The 21688-nt window shown below is 34.1% G+C and overlaps 1 protein-coding gene across 9 annotated transcripts in view; it reads right to left on the bottom strand.

The window, feature by feature from the left end:
- Window positions 1-2684: 2684 nt before the first annotated feature.
- The window catches only part of LOC106082214 (filamin-A), a 159977-nt gene continuing 140973 nt past the window's right edge, over window positions 2685-21688 (bottom strand). For all 9 annotated transcript variants that reach the window (XM_059362782.1, XM_059362776.1, XM_059362778.1 and 6 more), the window contains 5 exons: window positions 10927-11067; window positions 8666-8835; window positions 3795-5619; window positions 3522-3728; window positions 2685-3449 (listed from right to left, as the gene is read on the bottom strand). In XM_059362782.1, the coding sequence (XP_059218765.1) occupies window positions 3265-3449; window positions 3522-3728; window positions 3795-5619; window positions 8666-8835; window positions 10927-11067 (2528 nt within the window). In that variant the 3' untranslated portion in view covers window positions 2685-3264. The remainder of the gene's footprint in view (window positions 3450-3521; window positions 3729-3794; window positions 5620-8665; window positions 8836-10926; window positions 11068-21688) is intronic.

The raw sequence follows: 21688 nt of genomic DNA, 5'->3' as shown, positions 1-21688 counted from the left end.
TGGTTTATTGTCAACAGTTTTCGTTTCTGTCCACTTTCTGATGATGGATTGTATAGTAGATCGTGGTCTATTTAATATTTCACTGATAGTTTTTTGAGTTAAACCATTCCTGTGGTGTTTTATTATCAAAACTTTTACCTCATCAGAAACCTCGTTTTGCTTACGACCCATTTTGACAAAAACTATATTTTCTATGAAATTAAATATTTGCTGTCAAGGGCAAAGCCTCCTTTACTAAATAAAACAGAAAAGGGGGATTCCCAAATAATATTTGAATTTGACTTTGATGATAGCACATCAATGATGAATACTTTTTTTGTTCTGTTTTTGGTGTTATTATATAAAATTGCATTTTTTGCGCTAATTAAATTTATTTTTTGAATTTATTTTAAAACATATTACGAAAAATAAACTATTGCATAAAACTGCATTATTTGTTTACTTTAAATTTTCTTCAATTACCCAAAATAAGTGAATTTATTATCAATTTTGCTAATGATGAATACTTTTTTTGACCGCTGTAAATCGTAATGGAAACGGGTTTTGGAGATTATCTCAAATCAAGTGGATTTGGGCTCTAGTGGAAACGTGGTTTAAGGTTTCATAAAGTTTTGTTGAAAAAAAGGCCGTAAATCTTTTGTGAGTTAAGCTGGGTATGCACCACTAGCGAAATTTTCAGTTGCAGACATTTATGTCGCCACTGAAAAATAGTTGTGCAGAATAAAAGATAGCGACAAACATCGATTTATAATTTTGGGGTGAATTTGTATAATTTTTGGATAACAAAGGTCACATGAAATAATATTATACTTTTTTATTTGCAAATAACTTAATATAATGTGGCATGGGCCTATCAAAACATAAATTTTCATTCCTAAGCTGTGTGTCGAATGGTTGCAAGTTTGCATGGATAGTAAAAATATGACATTAAGTGTGGTGAAGATTTTTGACAACATAGTAAATTTTGACGTTTCATTGAGTAAAGTCCCATATCAGTAATTGTAAATTGATTTCGGTTTTGGTAACCAATTTGCGTGCTGCATAACTTAGCCGCCTACATTGTGGGCAGACGTCATTAAATTTAAACGATTTATTTGGCATAAAAAAGTAAAATTATTGTTTATTATCATTGGCAACGGGATTCTAAAAGGTTGTTATTTAACAATAATGGACAAATGTACAGTTTTGTGCATGACATAATTACCATGTAGTGTACCGCAAACAGCTGAGTACAAGTTTTTCTCGCGAAGTGCACTATTTGTCAACGAGTTTTGCTTGTGTGTGTGTATTATACTTAAGAACCAGAGCACACACAAACAACGCAAAATGGCTTGAACTAGTTACATACACAAAATCAGAGCTGCACTAATCACTGGTTTTGACAGTTCAACAGACAACTGCCACTAGCTGTAAATGAATATATTGGGTTGCCCAAATAGTAATTGCGGATTTTTCATATAGTCGGCGTTGACAAATTTTTTCACAGCTTGTGACTCTATAATTGAATTCTTTCTTCTGTCAGATATCAGCTGTTACTTTTAGCTTGCTTTAGAAAAAAGTGTAAAAAAAGTATATTTGATTAAAGTTCATTCTAAGTTTTATTAAAAATTAATTTACTTTTTTTTTTAAAAAATCCGCAATTACTTTTTGGGCAACCCAATATCTTGGTTTTGTGTTTGTAGTTTAGTGAAATGATGGCGCCGCCGTTTAGTGATTTTTCTATAACGGTGTCAATAGTTTGTTAACCTGGCATGAGTAATAATTGATTCAATTAAAAAATTAATTGAATATTTCGGAAATTTAAATAAGTTTTTTTTTTAATTGCATCAATAAAAACATTAATTAAAAATTTCGCTCAGTTTTTAATTGGATCAACTATAAACAATTGGAAATTTAAAAAATTTTGAATATTTTTGCAATTTTTTAATTAAAAATTTTTCAATCATTTTTTTAAACTGTGTGCAGCTGTTTTAATTGAAAAATTAGATGCTGCGGGTATTGGATGGAGCTGCATTCACTTACGATACAATATCGATGGAATAGAGGAAACACAGATTTTCGTCAAGAAACACAGATTTTCGTTCCGGTCCATGGACCGATTGCAGTGGGAATATGATAGCCGTTGGTAATTTAAGGGCGTCAATAACGAGCATCATAAACAATCACAGGTGACTAAAGTTTCATTTAAACTGTAAGGAGCACTTTACTATACGCAACATCGTGATCGATGAATACAACACAAATCAGAGCTTAACGTTCCAGCCTACGTTATGCTTATAGTTATCCTGTGCTGGGTTAAATTGCTGGAGTATTGGTCTTACACGGCCAATTGCAAATTTACTCATGAACATTCCAGTTCACGGGTCTATGAGATCTCTGTCAGTCATTGGAAAATCATACATTTAATTATATGTTGTAAAAATACACCCACCGTAGATATTACTGATCATAGTGACCACGTTGCACGCAGACTTAAATCCACCATCCTCGATCTCATTTAAAAAATCACACCATGCAATATTATTTTTAAAATTATTTTCTGTTTATTTATAAATAATTATTTTATATGTTTGAAAAAAATATATTTATATATCATAAAAAACATAAAAACATAATATAAAAAATATGAATAACAGAAATACAAGTTACTTTAAATTATACGCTTTATAAGGCAAAATTGTATCGATTTCCATTTTAAAGGTATATTTTATATAAAATTATATATTGCTTTTTTAATTATAAATTTAAATCGACTCAAAAACAATTTGTATAAAAAAATAATAAGAAAAGGACACAAATAGGAAATAATTTAAATTCTAAATTAAACAAAGAAAAAAAAAAACGACAACTTTCATCAACTAAACGAGACGAGAATTTTAATTTTCGAGTTTATGAAAGAAAAATACGTAGTAGATGCGTGTAAATTATGTACTTATGTATGTAGTATATGCATTTGATCAAATCTTTCATTGAAATTTACAAGAAAAAAAATAATAATAGTAAACATTGTTGGTGCAAACAACTTATTTTAAAGGCATTGGAAGTGCAACTACTTTGTTTGCTGAGTTTATAAGAACAAGAAATTGAAAATCGTAGAAAATTCCAAGATTTCGTAACAATAGACTGGACTTTATGAAATCAAATTGATCTGTGTGTATGTGTGTGTGTGTGTGTGTTGTATGTAGTAGTACGTATGTGTGTGTATGTATGTGGCTAGATAGAAGGAGGAGCAGGAGGAGTTGTAACGACGATGACGACAACGACTTAGACATCAATTTGGAAAGGTGAGCCGGGAATATGTTCATCTCCCCACTTGACTATTAAAATGTATTGGCCACGATCGCGTACCATGTAGCTGACATTGTAGTTATTGCGACCGGTGTGTTTAATGCTGAATTCTTCGCAGGGTCCCTTGGGTCCATACATACCAACATAAAGGATATTGTTGCCTACATTTAAAAAGAAGAAGAATTGTTAACAAAATTGACTTTGACCATAAATCCATTCATCTTGCAACTTACCCGCTTCGGTGGCACAGATGGTGAAGGTATTGGTTTTACCCATAAAAGCCTTCTTCAAGCCCATACCCTTGGAGGTGACCTGAGAGGCATCTGATTTGAAAGCAGGCATAACGACACCGGTGTTCTTACCACTCTTGGCTACCTTGTGAACGGTCTCCACAACCACAGTAGAGGTTTCTTGAGCACCTTCATCTACCATTTTGTCACCTAGCAACAGCAAAAAGTCAAATTAGCATAACGCAACCTCATCCCTCATCACTGCCACCAACTTACCTTCACAGCTGACCTTGAAGGGTGAACCGATAATGTGGATATTATTGTATTTCACCGATACATAGTGATCGCCGGGCAACAATGGTGTGTAGCGTACCTTGTAGCCTTCTTCTACTTCTGTACAATCCATGGCCACCTTCGAGGGACCATCAATGGCCACTGACAATGTACCAACGCCAGCATTGCAGGTATTAATGATGAAATCAGCCTTGTGGCCGGTCTTTACTAACTCCAAACCGGAACCACTGGCATGGACAGCGGCGGGATCGGCCACATCCTTGCCGACCTTGATGCGGAAGGGAGAGCCGGGAATATGAACACCATTGAATTTCACATGGATGGCATGAATGCCATTCTCACGTGGATAGAAACGCACGGAGGTCATGTCACTATCGATGGCCTGAATGAAGCAATCATCATCGGTGCCCGAGGGTGCCACAATCTTGGCATCCAACTCGCCCTTGGCTCCGTTCTTGCGCACCAAGAACTGGTAGGGGGCATCAGCTTGAATGCTGCCTTCTGGGAATTGTTGCACCTCCAATTTATGGGCATCTCCGGCATCGGGGGATACATAAACCTTGAATGGTGAGTCGGGAATATGGCGATCGTTGAATTTCAAGCCCACACGATATTCACCGGGTTCGGTGACTTTGTAGGCCACATCGCAGGAACCGTCCTTGCGATCCTTGAATTCGATTTCAGCCTTGCTGGGACCTTCCACCGAGATGGCCAAGGAACCGCCACCAGCCTCACGGGTCCAAACATTGAACTCATTGGCCACACCAACGCGACCACGTTCCAAACCATTGCCGCCAGCCTTAACCAAATGGCTGCCAAAGTCATGCAAAGGACCCACAGTGAATTGGAAGGGAGAGCCGGGGATGTGCATATCCTTGTAGCGCACCGACACGGTGTGAACACCCAATTCCTTGGGTACAAAGTGCACAGAGTAAAGGCCGTCTTCAACTTCTTGGATTTCGGCATCTTCGGTGACATTGCTGGGTGAGGTGACGCGAGCGGCCAAGTCAAAGGAAGTAATGCCAGGCATTTTGAAGGTCAATTTGCATTTGCTGCCAATTTCTGTAACGGGCACAGCATCACGTTCACGTTGGATCTTCTCACGTTTGCGATTGCTGCCCTCACCGGCTACCTTGACAGTGAAGGGAGAACCTTCCACATGGTGATCGGCGAATTTCAAGTTCACAATATAATAACCAGGCTCTGTGGGTTTGTAGGAAATGTTCAGGGTACCATCGTCCTTATCGGTACATTGGATTTCAGCCTTGCTGGGGCCTTCAATGGAGACGGACAAACCACCATAGCCAGCGTTGCGGGTATCCACAGAGAAGATATTCTCGGTGTGAGTTTTGCCCTCCTTCAAGCCACTACCGGATACCTTGACCTTCTTGGCATCACCCACCTCGCGCTCCATGACGGTAACCTTGAATGGTGAATTGGGTATATGCTTGCCCATGCGTTTGACAGACACCAAATGTTCACCTGTTTCACGGGGTGTAAAGGAGATGCCAATGTTGCCCGTGGGCATGCGTTTCAAGAAGCAAGGCTCCTCCAAACCACTGGGAGCCTGAATGGAAGCATTCAAAGCACGCAAATCATCATCGGTGATTTCACCAGGCATAGTGACCTCAGAACAGGAACCAACAGAAATTTGATTACGCTTGCGACCTTCGCCGGTAATCTTGGCCACATAGGGTGAACCCTTGATGTGCTTGTCACCAAAACGTACCGCAACATGGTATTCACCGGGGGCAGTGGGTAAATATTGAACGGAAACGGTGCCATCTTTGTTGTCATGATAGTTGATCTGTAAAGAGAAAGATGATAGCAAGGCGTAAGCGAGGTATAAGCGGGTAATGATGCTGTGATGAATTCATACACAATACAATGTGATGCGATACAATAGACACACGAAGGACGTAGACGAAAACATTCGATTCATGATTGAGATGAGCAAAGAATAAAAAAGCATAGTACAGAAGTAGATGATTGTTATACTGGTCCAAAATACAAATACGTATAGCAATTTTAATAAATTGTTCAAATATATCCAGCCAACCTACATATATCTCGTCGAAAAAGTTTTATAGTGGGACTTGGGATGCTTAGCGCGTCCACAAGTTGCGTATAGTGGAATCCTCTATACGGAGTAGTTGCAACTGCTGTCGCGTACAATCACTGATATCGAGAGGAGAGTCTCAGCGGGAGGCTGAGCGGCAATGGCTCTTTCTTAAACACAGAATGCCTATGACACTTGATATACAAAGTCGAGTTTTTGGTTTTTTTTTTAAATCATTGATCATTACGTTCCCGATACGATCAATCATTGTGCCAAATCAGATAAGAATGGCACCCTCTACAGGCTCAAAACTCACAAAACAGGGAAACAGGGAAAACAGATAATAAATTATCTTTTTAGGGAGCCAAGACCTTAAATCGGTCCATATGGCGCTATTTTCAAGAATGGTCTAATCCGAAGCATACTCGACAGGGATGTCAAATAATAGAATGCAACTTACTGTACCAAATTTCAACGAAATCAGAAGAATTTATACTGTAACAAATTAATAATAACAAATTATTAGAGATGGGCGATGGGTACATTTACCAGGTAAATTGAAAAAATACCCGGGTATTTAACCATTTATACCCAAAATAAAAACATTTTTCTAAACATTTTTGATGATTTCGTATTCTTTGTATATAAACCTGGACGATATTCAACAAACTGGTGTAGAGGTCATCAAAACTCATTGTTTCAAATTTCATCAAAATCGGATGAAAAATTCTCCTTTTATAGGCTCAATACTCTATACCAGAAGATCGGTCTATATAGCAGCTTTATCCAAATAGGGTCCGATCTGGACGATATTCAACAAAAAGGAATTCGCTGTGCCAAATTTCATCGAAAAAGGATGAAAAATGCTCCTTTTTTATAGGCTTAATACTCTATATCGGGAGATCGGTCTATATAGCAGATATATCTAAATATGGTCCTATGTGGACGATATTTGACAAAGGTTAAGAGGGGTACCGGAACTCGCTGTGCCAAATTTCATTGAAATAGGATGAAAAATGCTCCTTTTGTAGGCTCATTACACAATGTTGGGAGATCGGTATATATAGCAGCTATATCCAAATAGGGTCCGATGATTTCGATTTGACATGAATGAGCAGGGGTCTACCAGAACACTCTTTGCCTAATTTCAAATTCGGGTAATAAATGGATCTTTTATGGCCTCAATACCCTATATCGGGTGGTCAGTCTAAGGGCAGCTTTATCCATATATTGTCCGATCTGAACCGCACTTCATAGAAATGAATAGAAGGCTACCAGAACTCACCCTGCCAAATTTATTGCCTCAAGACTTTAAATATGGAGATCGGTCTATATAGCGGCTATATATTGGGTTGCCCAAAAAGTAATTGCGGATTTTTCATATAGTCGGCGTTGAAAAATTTTTTCACAGCTTGTGACTCTGTAATTGCATTCTTTCTTCTGTCAGTTATCAGCTGTTACTTTTAGCTTGCTTTAGAAAAAAAGTGTAAAAAAAGTATATTTGATTAAAGTTGATTCTAAGTTTTATTAAAAATGCATTTACTTTCTTTTAAAAAATCCACAATTACTTTTTGGGCAACCCAATAAAACTAAAATACGATCTTATGAGATCAGAATTTTTTGGAAAAATTTTTTACACCCAAGATATCTGCAAAATTATAAATACCCAAAAAAATATCCAAAAAAGGTATTTACCCAATAAATACCCAAGCGTTGGGCATTTACCCGGTAGAAATCTAGCTCTACAAATTATGTAAATCTCTTTGGTTTTCTATGGAACATTCGATTATGTGATCAATTTAATTTGTCTACTTTTCTAACCGACTTTTTATACGCCTTAAAGGATAGATGACTTTAAATGTGGAGGAAAGTTTCAGAAGACATGAGGAGCTTAATCTGAATGTAGTATTGTGTCGAATGTATCAATATTTTGTTGTGTATGGTTAAACCAAGTATGTATATGTACTTGTTTATGTAATGAAAGTGTTATATATGTGTTTTGCTTTTACTTTCTGTTAAAATTGGAGCGATGGGTGATACAAATTTAAAATTTCGAATTAATTTAGGGTAATAATTTTGATTTCGATTATTGTCGAAAGGGTAGAGAAAACTTCCAGAAGAATTGGTGATATAAAAAAAAATATAGATAAAAACATTAACTGAAATAAACAAATAGCATTTAGAATTTTTTTTTTAAATTTAAACCATTAAAAAACCATGAAAATTTTTCTTTTAAAATAATTATAATTAAGGTACAAAAAAAGCTTTAAAAAGTGAATTTTTTCTAGTTGTAATTTGTTACATCTGTTTCCTTGTTTTTTTAGTTATAGGTATTTGTACTTAATATTTTCTTTTTCTGACGTGTTTTTATCTATATTTTAGGCAAACCCTAATAGCAAATACAGGTTCAATAGCGATTTTCATTATGTCTAGTTGTTGCAAAAAATGACACCAAACAGTCACGATGAAAATTCGGCTTAATGGGTTTGATGGATTTTTATGGGTAATTTACAATGCTTATGGTGTTTTCTGTACACATGTATTTAAAACAAATGAAATTTTAGGGAAGAAAATTACACATAAAAAATACATAAATGATAAAGATTGTGTTTCGCAATTAATGCTATTATAACTTAATTTTCGAAATAAATTTTATTTTTTATGTGTAAACGTTCCCTTCAGATGTATTTGCTGTAACATGACAGTAGTAAACAATTTTTTAAGGCAAAACTTGTTTTCTACCACCATGTGACGAACATATTACTATTTTTTTATGATTGTAATGTAAACTTACATCAACTTTGCTGGGTCCTTCAACGGCCATGGTTAAACCAGCAGCACTGGCTCCTTTGGTGGAGATGGTAAAGTTGCAGGGTTCGCCGGTAACGCCATGGGTCAAACCGGGACCATAGGCGGTGACATAACCGGAAGTGATGGAGTCAACATGGAATTTGAAAGGAGATCCTGGAAGAAGAAAATAAAATCCATGATTTTAATTAACAAATAAAATTAATTATAAACTTGTATACAGGTGTAAAGTGCGTCTAACTAACTTACAGTACGTTTACACTGGTTATTAAAACGTGTTTTAATGGTTAAATCATAAACAAAAATGGCTCAATTATAAAATCGGCTGACGTTAGCCATAAATCCGGATATAACGAGCAGTGAATATGGGGTTTTAACCTAACCCCTGTTAGAAATAAATTATTAGAGTTGTTGAAGCGAGTTGATACTATCTTCAACCAACGCCATCTTCACTTATCTATTGCACTACCTTAACAGTCACAATTAACAACCCGCCATCTTTATAATTTACGATCATCATTCAAAATCATGTCAGTATCAACTCAACGAGCGTGTGAAGGATAGCAATCTCCTATGGTGAGATGTAAAAATGACGTAGCGGGTAGTTTTTTACACTGGTGAGAAAAAAAATATCATTTTGCTGTGCCAATCGACCAGTTTTTCAAACATTGACAAATTTTGACGTTTGTCAAAAATCAAAAGTAAACAAGATGTGCGTGCCACATAATAATACAGGAAAAAGCCAGAAAATAATACTGTCCGTCCGCCGTATAAAATAGTTAACAATATACAACTATTTTTTTGTTTCAATTCATACCATTCTGGCAGTGACATGGCCCTTCAAAGCGGATCAGGTGCTGCAGTATGGAAAATTGTTCCTAGCCTCTATTTGTGCAAAGTACTATTCTACATTGCTAAAGCCAACAACATATACATATATATTCTATGAAGTTGGGTATTAAGTTTGTGTTTCACAGTGAAATACTTATGTTTTTCACAATTACTTTTTGGAAAATTAAAGTTTTTGCTTCAAAATCTATCATCTACAAAAATTAAAAGAAACGAAAATATGCCGTTAAATAATGACTGGATTTCAATTCAGCTTTATCGATGTTGCCAACCCAATAACATTTTGGCAAGTATTGTAAATAACAACAACATCAACATAACATTGATCTATGACATAATTACCAGGTAGTGTACCGTTAACAGCGGAGTATAATTTTTTTTCGCGAAGTGCACTATCTGTCAACGAGTTTTGCTTGTGTGTGTATTATAGTTAAGAACTATAACTCACACAATCAACTAAAAATGGAGCGAACTAGTAACATACTCGAAGTCAGAGTTGCACTAACCACTGATTTTGACCGATAGTGCACCCAATATTTTGTTGTTGGGCAACTGCCAATACCTGTAATTAATATATCTTGACATTGAAGTAGTGCAAGAAGGCCGGAATGTTGAAGTGAGTTGATACTTTCCTCAACTAACGCCATCTATACTTATCTATTGCACCATCTTAAAACTAACAACACGCCATCTGTGTAATTTGTAATGTATTGGATGGCCAAAATGCAAGATCATGTAAGTTGCCAACTCATAGTTCAAGTTTAAAAATTAAATAAAAAAGCTTTTTAGTTTTTTTTTTAATTCCTACCATTCGGATAGTGAATTAAACCAGAGTCAACGTCCAAAGTGTCGACAAAAACAGGGTATTTTTTTTTTGAAAAGCTTCAACAAAATATTTTAATTAACTCAAACATATTTAAGGCAAATTTTCTGCACCAAAACAAACCTGCCATCATATTACCCTAGGATTAATAGTGCCTAATTGCTACTTTTAAGTCGTTAGCCTAAAAAAATCATTTTAATTTTTCATTTACAATTGTTTTTATATGGAGTGTGACCAAACCAACCCTAAATACGAACAATCTTCGATTTAGTCCGAGTATAAGCTTAAGAACGAATTTAAAAAGTACTGAATGTTTATAACTGTAGTTTTGCAAAGACCAGTGAAACAAAATAAGTGACCTCTGTCTTCAGATCTAAAGTAAAATAACATTAGAACTTGGATACCACTTTAAACTAAATAAACAATTTGTAAAAAGTAAAGACTTCTAGCTAAAAATCATGTCGTTGAAAATCATATTTTGACAAAACTATTATGTTGGAAGCGGCAAACTATTTTTACTTCATTAAAAAAAATATTTAAACTTTTTATAAAGAATTTTGAAAATTAAGACTTACCTTGAACAGGTTCACCATTGTATTTGACAATCAATTCGTGAGAGCCTTCTTCCTTAGGATCGTATTTCACGGATACGGTACCATCACGGTTGTCTTGAATAATGGGCTTATCGACCTTTCCGCTGGGCATTTTGACTTCAGCTAAAATTAGATTGATAAAGAAATAAAAAACAAATTAGATCACACATATCAACCTATCAAATAAATATTTTTATAAAAAAATTATGAGATATATATATGTACAACATTCTCCAAGAATAAAATCACTAAACATTGTATATTAAACAAACAAATAATATTGAGAAATTTATGAGTTTTCCAACAATTTGACAAGTTCCACTGAGAAGGGTTATTAATTAAAAAATTAAAGATTGGTCAAAACAAAACATAAAAAAAATCTTCAAAATTAATTTTGAATAATAGCCAGCCAGCAAAAGAAAGTAAAATCTATGTGGGGTGGTAACAAACCAAAAACTACAGAAAAAAAACATGCATGATATATATAAGAACATATATGTATGTATATCGTTATTCCTTTATAAATATTCATATATTGAAAATATTTTGAAATATTGAAAATGTGTTTCGAAGTCATATTTTATATTTGATGTGTTTGTGTGTTCTCTCCAAAAAATGTGTGTGGCTATATAAATAGAAAATTTAGAAAACATATTCTTTTTTTAAAAGTAGGGAAATAACAACACAACATTCTGTAGTCATATCGACATCACCAACACTTATCATTTTTTGGCTTTTTAATATTGACAAGACGCAAAAACTTTTTATACACACACAAATTTCCACTGACTTTTTTTTAGATTTTATTATTAAAATAAATTTTAATTCATAAGTATTAGAAAATTCATTAAAATTCCAGACTATTATCTATGTATGGGTATACACTCATATGCATACAAACAAAGTTCAACTTTCAAGGTTTTCTTTTGGTCATGTGAAGAGTTCATGAATGTTTCTTAAGATATTCACAAAAGGGATAATGGGGAATCATGACTTCATTACAAGGTAAGAAGTTACAGTTTGATAAAGTCATCTATAAATATTAAAAAAGTTAGAGGTGATTTGAAGAAAAATCTCATGACATTATGACAAAAATCTCTATAGAAATGAAATTTTTACAAAAGTTCCTAAGAAATGAATATTGACGAAAATTCTTTAGAAATGAATTTTTGACAACATTTCCTACAGAAATAAAACTTTGACAAAATTTATTAAAAAAATTAAATTTTGACAAAATTTACTAAAAAAATGAAATTTTGACAAAATTTACTAAAAAATTAAATTTTGACAAAATTTACTAAAACAATTAAATTTTGACAAAATTTACCAAAAAAGATGAAATATTGACAAAATTATCTATGGAAATGAAACTTGAAAAAAATTCAAAATATGATATTTTGGGGAAGAACTGAAAATTTTCTCTATAATAAACCTTTGAGTTATGAAATAACATCAACTTTTTGACAAATTTCGTATAGGGAAAAAAATTTACAAAATTTCTTAAGAAATGAAATTAGGACAAAATATCCTATTAATACGAAACTTGGACTGAAATGCTTATAACACATACATTTTAAAAGAATTTTCTATAGAAATGAAATTTTGTCAACAATTTCTATAGAAATAAAATAAGTACTACGAACAACAGGCTGTGAACTGGAGGCCGGTCAGACGGACGGACATAGTTCACGATGGTGCCGATGAGATAAAATAACCCAATTATCGAAACGCGTCCACCAGTGGGGTGACGTGTATCCTGCCTTGTCTGAGGAACTGGCAATTTCTTTTCTTCAAGACTCATTTAACAATCTCTCCTTTGGGTGTTGTATTCGCTGGGTCGACTTGAAAAACAATGAACAAACAATGAATGAAACAATGACAAAAATGAAATTTTGAAAATAATCCTATAGAAATGAAGTTTTGACAACATTTCCAACAGAAAAAAAAAATTTTGACATTTCCTACAAAAATAAAACTTCAACAAAATTTCCTATACCAATGAAATGTTGACAAAATTTTCTATAAAAATGGAATTTTGACAAAATTTCCTAAACATTTGACAACATTTCCTACAGAAAAAAAATTGACATTTCCTACAGAAATAAAACTTTAACAAAATTTGAAATGTTGAAAAAATTTACTATACAAATGAAGTTTTGACAAAATTTCTTATACAAATGAAATTTTGACAACATTTTCTAACAAATGAAATCTTGACAGCATTTTCCATGGAAATAAATTTTGAAGAAAAAAATTCAAAATATGATATTTTGAGGAAGAACTGACAAATTTCCCTTAAAACCCCTTTAGTTATTAAAAAACATCAACTTTTTGCACCTACAATATTGTTCTTTGCCAATTTAAACTAAGAACATCAAGTTTACAGAAAAAACTGAGTAATTTACTTTTTAGGGTGGTTACTAAAAAATTATTATTTGTCTTTTTTTCAATCAATTATGTATGTATATACATATGTATCATTTCAGCAAGAAAGTAGAATGTTTTCAATTTTGTTAAAATCGATTTCACTTTCACTATGTGCTATGACAGAGAAGGCACTTGAATTATTTCACACCATTAGCATTATTGGCATCATTATAATCATGTTGACCATATGGCTGCCTCAACAATGATGTGGTGGCGCTTCTTCCCGCTGACCCATAGAACATTTCAGGCATATAACAAATAGTTCTCTAATCTTTAGTGAAAATTTGTTCGCATTTTTAGAATGTTTTGTTTTTGTTAGTTTTTGCCATTGCAAAACAAACAAAACAATTTTTGTGTATTTGTTTTTATACGTGAAATATTATTATAGTGTACATGTCTGTATGTATGTATGGTTTATTTTGCGGTCGTTTATTTATGGTTCCCATCATTTGGCACGCGTCGTTGATTTATAATAATTAGTATTTTTTTCTTTTGTGTTGCTTTTGTTTTCCCTGCTTAATGTTAACGATGAGTTTAGTTTTCTTTATAGAATTTTTTTTCAAATTTCACTAAAATACCTTTAATTTATGGTACAAGTGTTTACACAAAGATTTGTTTTAATGAGTCCATAATAATAACAAATTATTTATGTTATTATTAAAACCATAACAACTAGAGAGGTGGTATAAACATTTCGTTAAAAAAAGCCTACGATTTAATGGGGTATTTTAGCTATGATAGATTTTGTGATTAAGTGTTGGAGGCAAAGGATTTACAAAAGAAAAACGAAAACCATCAAAACTTTTCAGGGAAAAAGTCTCCAAGCTATTAATTGCTTTCAAAAGACGAAATCTCACGTTTATAAGTTGGAAAAATCGTTATTTTATAAAATTTGGGGAGATATTAAGGTGTTTTTTGGATGTATGGTAATCTGGCCACACTTTTTTCGGAGTTGGCCTTCATAGTAGAACTGGCAGAATATTGATGGCAATATCGGTACTATCGATATTTAATTGTTTGATAAAATATCGATTGAAATTTTTCCGATGAATACTAAATAAAATTTTTGCAAAACTAAACAAAAATTAGCAAATCCTATATTGAATGCATCTCTTAAGATACATTGCGCCTATAGAGGGCGCAATTTTCATCCGATTAGGCTAACATATTGTACAATGATTTCTCTCGTGACTTCGAACTGATTTTGGTATCCTTGGTTTTATTTGGTCTGTGCCTTGATATTGCTTCTATATAAATCGATCTCCTGATTTTTACTTCTCATTTTCGTTTGAAATATAGGTGATGGGAAATTAACGATATATGGAATGTTGCGAATATCGATAGTTTGCCAGCTCTACTTCATAGATAAATTATATATAATTAAAGAATTTAAACTTCGCACATAGACTGGCTGGTGGCGCTTGTGAATATAGATAATCAAGACCATGCAGCAAGCAGAATTCTGCTCTCAATGGTATGCAGTGTGCATTTTCTAGAAAATATGGCGTAATGCACTAATATAGGTTTTCGGCAGTCGTAGCTTCCAATGTGTGTATCTTTCTTTCTTTTATTTATTTTCTATTGTATTTGCTGTAAATATGTTTTTTTTTTTTTTTAATTTCGACAGAGCTGCTTGCTTTGAAGAAAAATAAAATAATTACCGACACCTACATATAAGCTTAGCAATTGTTTTCCAATTTTGAGAGCACAAAAGTTTCTCTGTAATTTCAATCCTCCTTGTGGCCTTTAACCCGATGCCACTTGATTTATGCTCAGTTTGATTTGCCATTTTGTAATGATTAGAGTTATAATGAAAAGACCTTTTGCTGACATAGGGACCCAAATGATCAAAAAATAATTGTATAGGCTTGCATTTATTAAAGCCGGCCGCTGTCTCTTGCCAGAGATGTACATATTTTTTTATATTGATTTTGACAAAGAATAAGCTCGTAAATTGGCTTAAATTGAATTAACAAGAAGAAGAATCGCAGAAAATTGTTGTTGCTTTTCACTACATTAGTTGTTTGTGTCAACTCAATGCAGTTGATAAATGATAGGGGGAGAGTTAACAGATGGGAGAGTATGAGAGGTAACAATTATGTGAGAGAGAGAGAGAGAGAGAGAGAGAGAGAGAGAGAATATGATGATTCTGTTAGTATACTTTCTTAGTAAGAGATCATAGTTAGGGTGGGGCGTTGGGTTGCTAATTGCTGTATAATTGGCTGCCGCGTATGACTTTTGCGGTAATTGCATTTATCATTTGAAGATGGTGTATGCTAAACTTAGTTGGTGTCTACAAAGACCTACAATGTGTAAAGATACGGAATATGAAAAAGTCGATTAGGGATTATTTTGAACGCAAAGATGGCATTGTATTCATTGGCACCACTGTCACATATTCCATAAAAAGTACATATATAATAGCCCATTGCAAGTGCGGATTAATTTAATACATAATACGCCCCATGCCACTATGGACATACACACCTAAGCCAGTAATCGGCTTGTTGTGCGCTCTAAAAACTATAAAGTAACCTCTAAAAAAGAAAACTTTAAGTTAGGAATTCCGTGCTTCTTACTTAATTGTTTTCAATACCACTCCCCAAAGTTGGTTCATGTCTGATATTGTGTCTCCACCTAAGTACCGGTATCTGTTGGACGCGAAAGCGTGGCAATGACAAAGGAAATGCTCCATCGTCTCATTATCTTCCCCGCATGCCCTTGCTATCACTTGCCGCACTGATTTTAAATAAGTGAGCTCGTAGTCCTATGTGTCCCGTTATGATACCAATAGCTATACTGACCTCCTTCTTGCTTCCTTTCTGTAATAGCCTCGTCTTATCACGATCTGGATCCCCCAATAGGATTTTCGCCTATACCTATATTTATTTAACAATGCAAAATTGCAGCTTATTATCCAATTTTAGAAGAATCACTAAAAAAGATTGGGTCCATTTTGATCAACGATATCTGTTGATCACTGCTTGTAACTAAAATATAACGGAAAGATTGGGCCTATTTTTACTAACGACATCTGGCGTCCAAAAAAACGCAATTTACATATTGGATGTCTTTGGTATCTAACAGTTCACTACATTGGCAACGGCTTAGAAATACTTTGGCAATGCAAATATTGTGTAGGCAATAGTAGTTCGGCAAATATGTGTGTGAAATAAAGATTGAAGGGAATATAAAAAAGGGTGCTATGAACGATTTGGCTCATAATAACTGATTGTTTGGTGGTTCTGAGGATCCACTCATTCTTAAAAATTCCCCAAATGGATAAAAAGTACGATCATGGCAAACTCCAAAACTGTCCTGATTGCATCAATTTGGAATTAAAATTTAAGTTTTTAGGGTAGAGTATGAGCCTTCCATTTAAACATGGAATGAAGTGCCTGAATGTCCGCCCAACACTTAAACGCCGAAATTGGACTTGTTGCCCCATAATGGCAATGGCGAGATTGTCACAAATAGAAAGTTTATTGGAGTTTAACACAAATCTGTTTTTAGGGCAATTAAAGAATTGGGCGTCACACAGCTTGAACTGGACAGTTTCGGTAGAGTAAGTATTTGCGATCTACTAGCTGGACATTTATGATTCGCTGCATCCTGGCTTCCGTAGAGAAGTGTGGCAGAGAAGGTATGCACTTGTCGGACATGCTAATGTATGGACCGCAATGGCCTCCCATGTCGAAAAATTCCAAATGTGTCTTACTTTACTTTGAAAATAGGAAAAACTTGTACATCCTTTGCAGCATGAACAATTAATGGCCCCTATTAAAGATCCCCCTTTTTCGAGAAAGACAAATTGCCAAACATAATTGAAGATGGCATGAAATTGGTATTTATGGCAGCACAAGGTGCCATACGACAAGGTATGAGTTTTCTTCTCCTAACTGTGACTAATTGCAAACAATTTGGGAAAATGTTCTTTGCTTTGGCTTTTTTTTAATAAATATGCGACAAAGTGATGGCGCCTACACGCACGAAACATTGATTTATATCAAAGACAGTTTGAAAGGAAAATCCAACTAAACCTCTAGAGAATGTAGTTTTGTGGAGAGCCAACGTTTTTTTTTCTTTAAAATTTTTTTTTGTTTTAAGTACATGCGGACAATTGGGATTGACCGAATTTTGAAATCAAAGGAAATCTGGTTGTCTGAATAAGACAGATGATATGAGGTTGCTGTGGCTTGCGCACATTCATACATATATTTTTTAATTAATGTTCTTCATTTTTAATGCATGGAACTGATTTTCACATTTTAAGTTAACATAGTAGAGAGTGAGGAAAACGAAAGCAACAACATGGACATTCATTTAAACATTCATAAATTTTGTTAGTTCATAAAAAATATGCAAAATTTCGTGCTATATTATTCCATAATATGGTCTGTCATTTGCGTGTCATTCTTTTGTCGCCAAAGTGTCATGATTTGTTGTTAAAGTGCCATTTAGATGTAGTTGACGATATTTGTTGATGTTGTTTGTTTTGTTTGCCTATTTTAACTTGTTGTTGACTTGTTGGCCAAACATGCAAAGGAGAAAAACAAAACAGCGTTGAGAATTTATGATTCCTATGCGAGTTTGCATTTGGCAAGCATTCAAAAAATTGCAGGCCGGCAGATTTCATATTTGATGGTTATAACATTTTGCTAAGACTTCACTTTGCAGCCAATAAAAATTCAAGAGAAGAGGAAGTGGGACGCTTATAATGGAGGGGACATTAACATAACTATGAACTACAGTGAGAAAAATAAGGAAATGATAAAAATTGTGGGAGAGTGTATTTAGCAATACCATTTTTGTATTGAAAATTAAAATAAATGTATGCTAAATTTTGGCTCAATATATTTTTCTTTTGAATATTTTATTTGAGTAAAAGTTTCAATGTTTTTAAAATAAAAACTACGATTTTCAATTTAAAAAGACAGTCGATGAAAATCTGACTAATAGAATTTTTAACTAAAAATTAACATACGAGGCATCATCAAATAATTACCTTTATTTTCAAATTTTGCGAGTTACGTATGTTCGATTTTCACCTTGTTTTTCTGTTGTGTCGGTACACGTGTCTGTTTTGGATTGTCAATTTGTTTTTGACAGATAAAAGGTTTGTCGTGTTTTGGTGTGTTCTTCGATTTTTTACTATTCGAAAAAAAAATGGATCAAAGAATCTGTATTTAGTTTTATGTAACCAAATAGCGCGTCTCAGAAATGTTTCGAGGTTTCCTATCGCAAAAAAATTTAGAAAATATCTGAGGGGAATTACTTTGAAGTGGTCAAGATGGTTATGGATGAATAAATAAACACTTTTTGAAAAGAAAAAAAATTTAAATAAAGGACTGCCTGACCACAAAACGGTCCTGCAGGCGGAGATCCGGGCGATCACGGAATGCGTGAAGTGGTGTGGTGCTAACGCGGGGACGTCGACTGTGAACATCTTTACCGACAGTAAAATTGCCATAAGGGCAATAACAACCAGGACGGTAAGGTTACGAACAGTCTTGCAGTGTAAGAAGGAGATTAACGCCTTCTCTGAGGATGGCAAAATCCGCATCGTTTGGGTGCCGGGCCATAAGGGTAAATAAAAGGACAGACGATTTGGCGGTGAAGTCCAGAGGACTGACGTCAATAAACTTGGTTAACCCGAAGCCTTTCGGGTCGACGTGGTCCGAGTTAAGGGAGTGGGCGACGATTGCGCATGCAACATTGTGGAACAGCGAAACGGTCGGTAGGACGGCGAAAATCCTATGGGGGGATTCAGATCGTGAGAAGACGAGGCTATTACTGAAAGGAAGCAAGAAGGAGGTAAGTATTGCTTTTTTTAGAGCGCACAACAAGCCGATTACTGGCTTAGGTGTATGTCCATAGTAGCATGGGACGGATTAATATCTGCACCCACTTTTCAACCTAACCCAACCTAAGGTTTTTTTTTTATCAGATCTCGTTTGGGCAATAAGTAACCGTTGCACCAACATTTAAGATGAATAGTCGATCATTTGTATCGAATAATTAAAACTATTTCTGACCCTGTAGTAGGGTTTGTTCAAAATATTCTACAAATGTCATTTTACTTTTCCTTCTATTTATTTATTATAATTTTCTCCTTATTTAATTTAAATTTATTTCAGAATCTACTATTTTCTCTCAGTGTATAGTTAATGTAAATACAAAATCACTTTATTTTGTTTTTTTTTTTTATATTGTTTAAATCTTGGTGGCGTAGCAGAGAGGCTTTTTTCTGCAAGATTTCTGTTTTCTTTTCGTTCATAATTTTTCTACAATTTTACATGGCAGAAGATCTGATTGCATTTTATGTTTGCGATACAGGCATAGGCAGCACATTCTTCTGCTTTGCGGGCTGGCCCACAAATTGGCCGTTTAATAAATTCTGACACTTGTTTACATTGGTTTCTAATTGTAGCATAAGTTGGCTTGGTGAGTAGATGGGCTAACCTACCCACCCACCCCAACAACAACAGCCATACAATGTTGTTGCGGATGAATGAATGCAATGAAATTTCAAATTGCATCTAAGATTTGCATCATTTATTTAGAGAATATTTTTGCGTTTTTGAGGATTTTCTTTTGTGTAAACTTTGTAAATTAACTGAAATATTTATTGAGCGAAAAGTTTGGTGAAAAGGGGGGAAATAATAAAAGAATTTTAATGAAGTGCCAATGTTTGGGGAATGTGCTGAAATGAAAAAAGGAGAGGCACTTTTTTGAGTTTAAGGAAATTCTATTGATTTCATAGAGCAAAAATAAAAGTTTTTTTTTTGAAGAAAAATTAGAAGCGAAAACAGTCAGAAAAAGAATCACTTTAGGTCCCTTTAAACAGACTCAGACAATTTCAGTCCATTGTGATACCACAGTAGCAGCAAACTATCCGAGTACGACATCAATTCCGCTAACTGGCGCTTCTTTTTAGGTATATGCTATAAGAGATGATAGAAAATTGGCTTCTCGATTGAAATTTATTCGAGCTAGCCGCGACGGCTACTTGTTCGTTTTTACAGCACAACGCGAAACCTTTATATGTACAATAAAGCTTAATTCTTGACCATAACATTAAAAACGTATATTTCATCTTCTTAAGAAAACACACGTTAAAAACAGCCTTTATGTATATTTAGATTTGGAGTTACATACGGTTTAACACAGGGTTGTTGCGATGTAATTCAGGGTTGTTGTGGTCAAACTCAGAGTTGTTGTGTTGTAACTCAGAGTTGTTGTGGTGTAACGGTATAATTCAGGGATGTTATGCAACGACCATCATATACCCCGTTATTGCGGTTGACGATGGCGTAGTCGAATGTCGAAACTTTTACAAAATGGTATTATGGTCGTCGAAGACGAAAATTGTTTAAATTTTTGGTATTCCGTAAGTCGAATTCGAATATCAAATTTGACGAAAACGATCGATATATAAGTTAATTGCATTCTTAACTACATCGCGCCGTTTTGTCGATAAAGTATTGAACCTACTTAATATTAATATTTTTTCAATTACAACAATATTTTTCTATTATCAAACTGTCGAAGGCGAATAGGTTACAGAATATGTGAAATTCGCCTTCGGCTGCGACTGCTGTCGATTTTCGTCTTCGTCTTTCAATGGATAGTAGTGCAAGCAATATATATGCATGTTTGTCCGATATTGAGTAATATAATAATATTTTGTTCATTTGTTATCCGATTTTATCGAAATTAGGCACGTACGATCTTCTTTAATAACGAACAAAGTCATAACATATAATATCTTAACAGGTAAAATATCAGCCAAATTGGATATGAATTACAACCTCCAATTCCTCATAATGTTAAATCAGGAAATCGGTTTATATGTGGGCTATTTTAGGTTATAAACAAATTTCTTTTCAGTAAGGGGAACCTCAAGTGAAATCAAAACCTAAAAGTATAATGATAGGAAAATATGCGTAAAGCATTTTTTTGCGTTTTGTAAATTCAAAAACCGGAATAGGTTTCTTTTCAGTAAGGGGAACCTCAAGTGAAATCAAACCCTAAAAGTATAATGATAGGAAAATATGCGTAGAGCATTTTTTTGCGTTTTGTACATTCAAAAACCGGAATAGGTTGCATATGTTTATTCTAGAATCATATAGGTCAAAGCACGTGTTATCGGTTGTTATTGTATGATATCATTATACAGTATAACTTTGCTTTGAAATTTTCTCCAGTACATCAGACTTGTACTTTATAGAGTGACACTACAAAAAATTCTTAACTTTTTCCTTTTTTAGAATTAGAATAATTTAAAATAAAATGTTTAAGACTTAGCAACACAACT

This window comes from Stomoxys calcitrans, chromosome 2 (assembly GCF_963082655.1).
Source record: "Stomoxys calcitrans chromosome 2, idStoCalc2.1, whole genome shotgun sequence".
Lineage (NCBI taxonomy): Eukaryota > Metazoa > Arthropoda > Insecta > Diptera > Muscidae > Stomoxys > Stomoxys calcitrans.
Note: the sequence above shows the minus strand (reverse complement) of the source record. Positions and strands in the feature narration are given on the sequence as shown.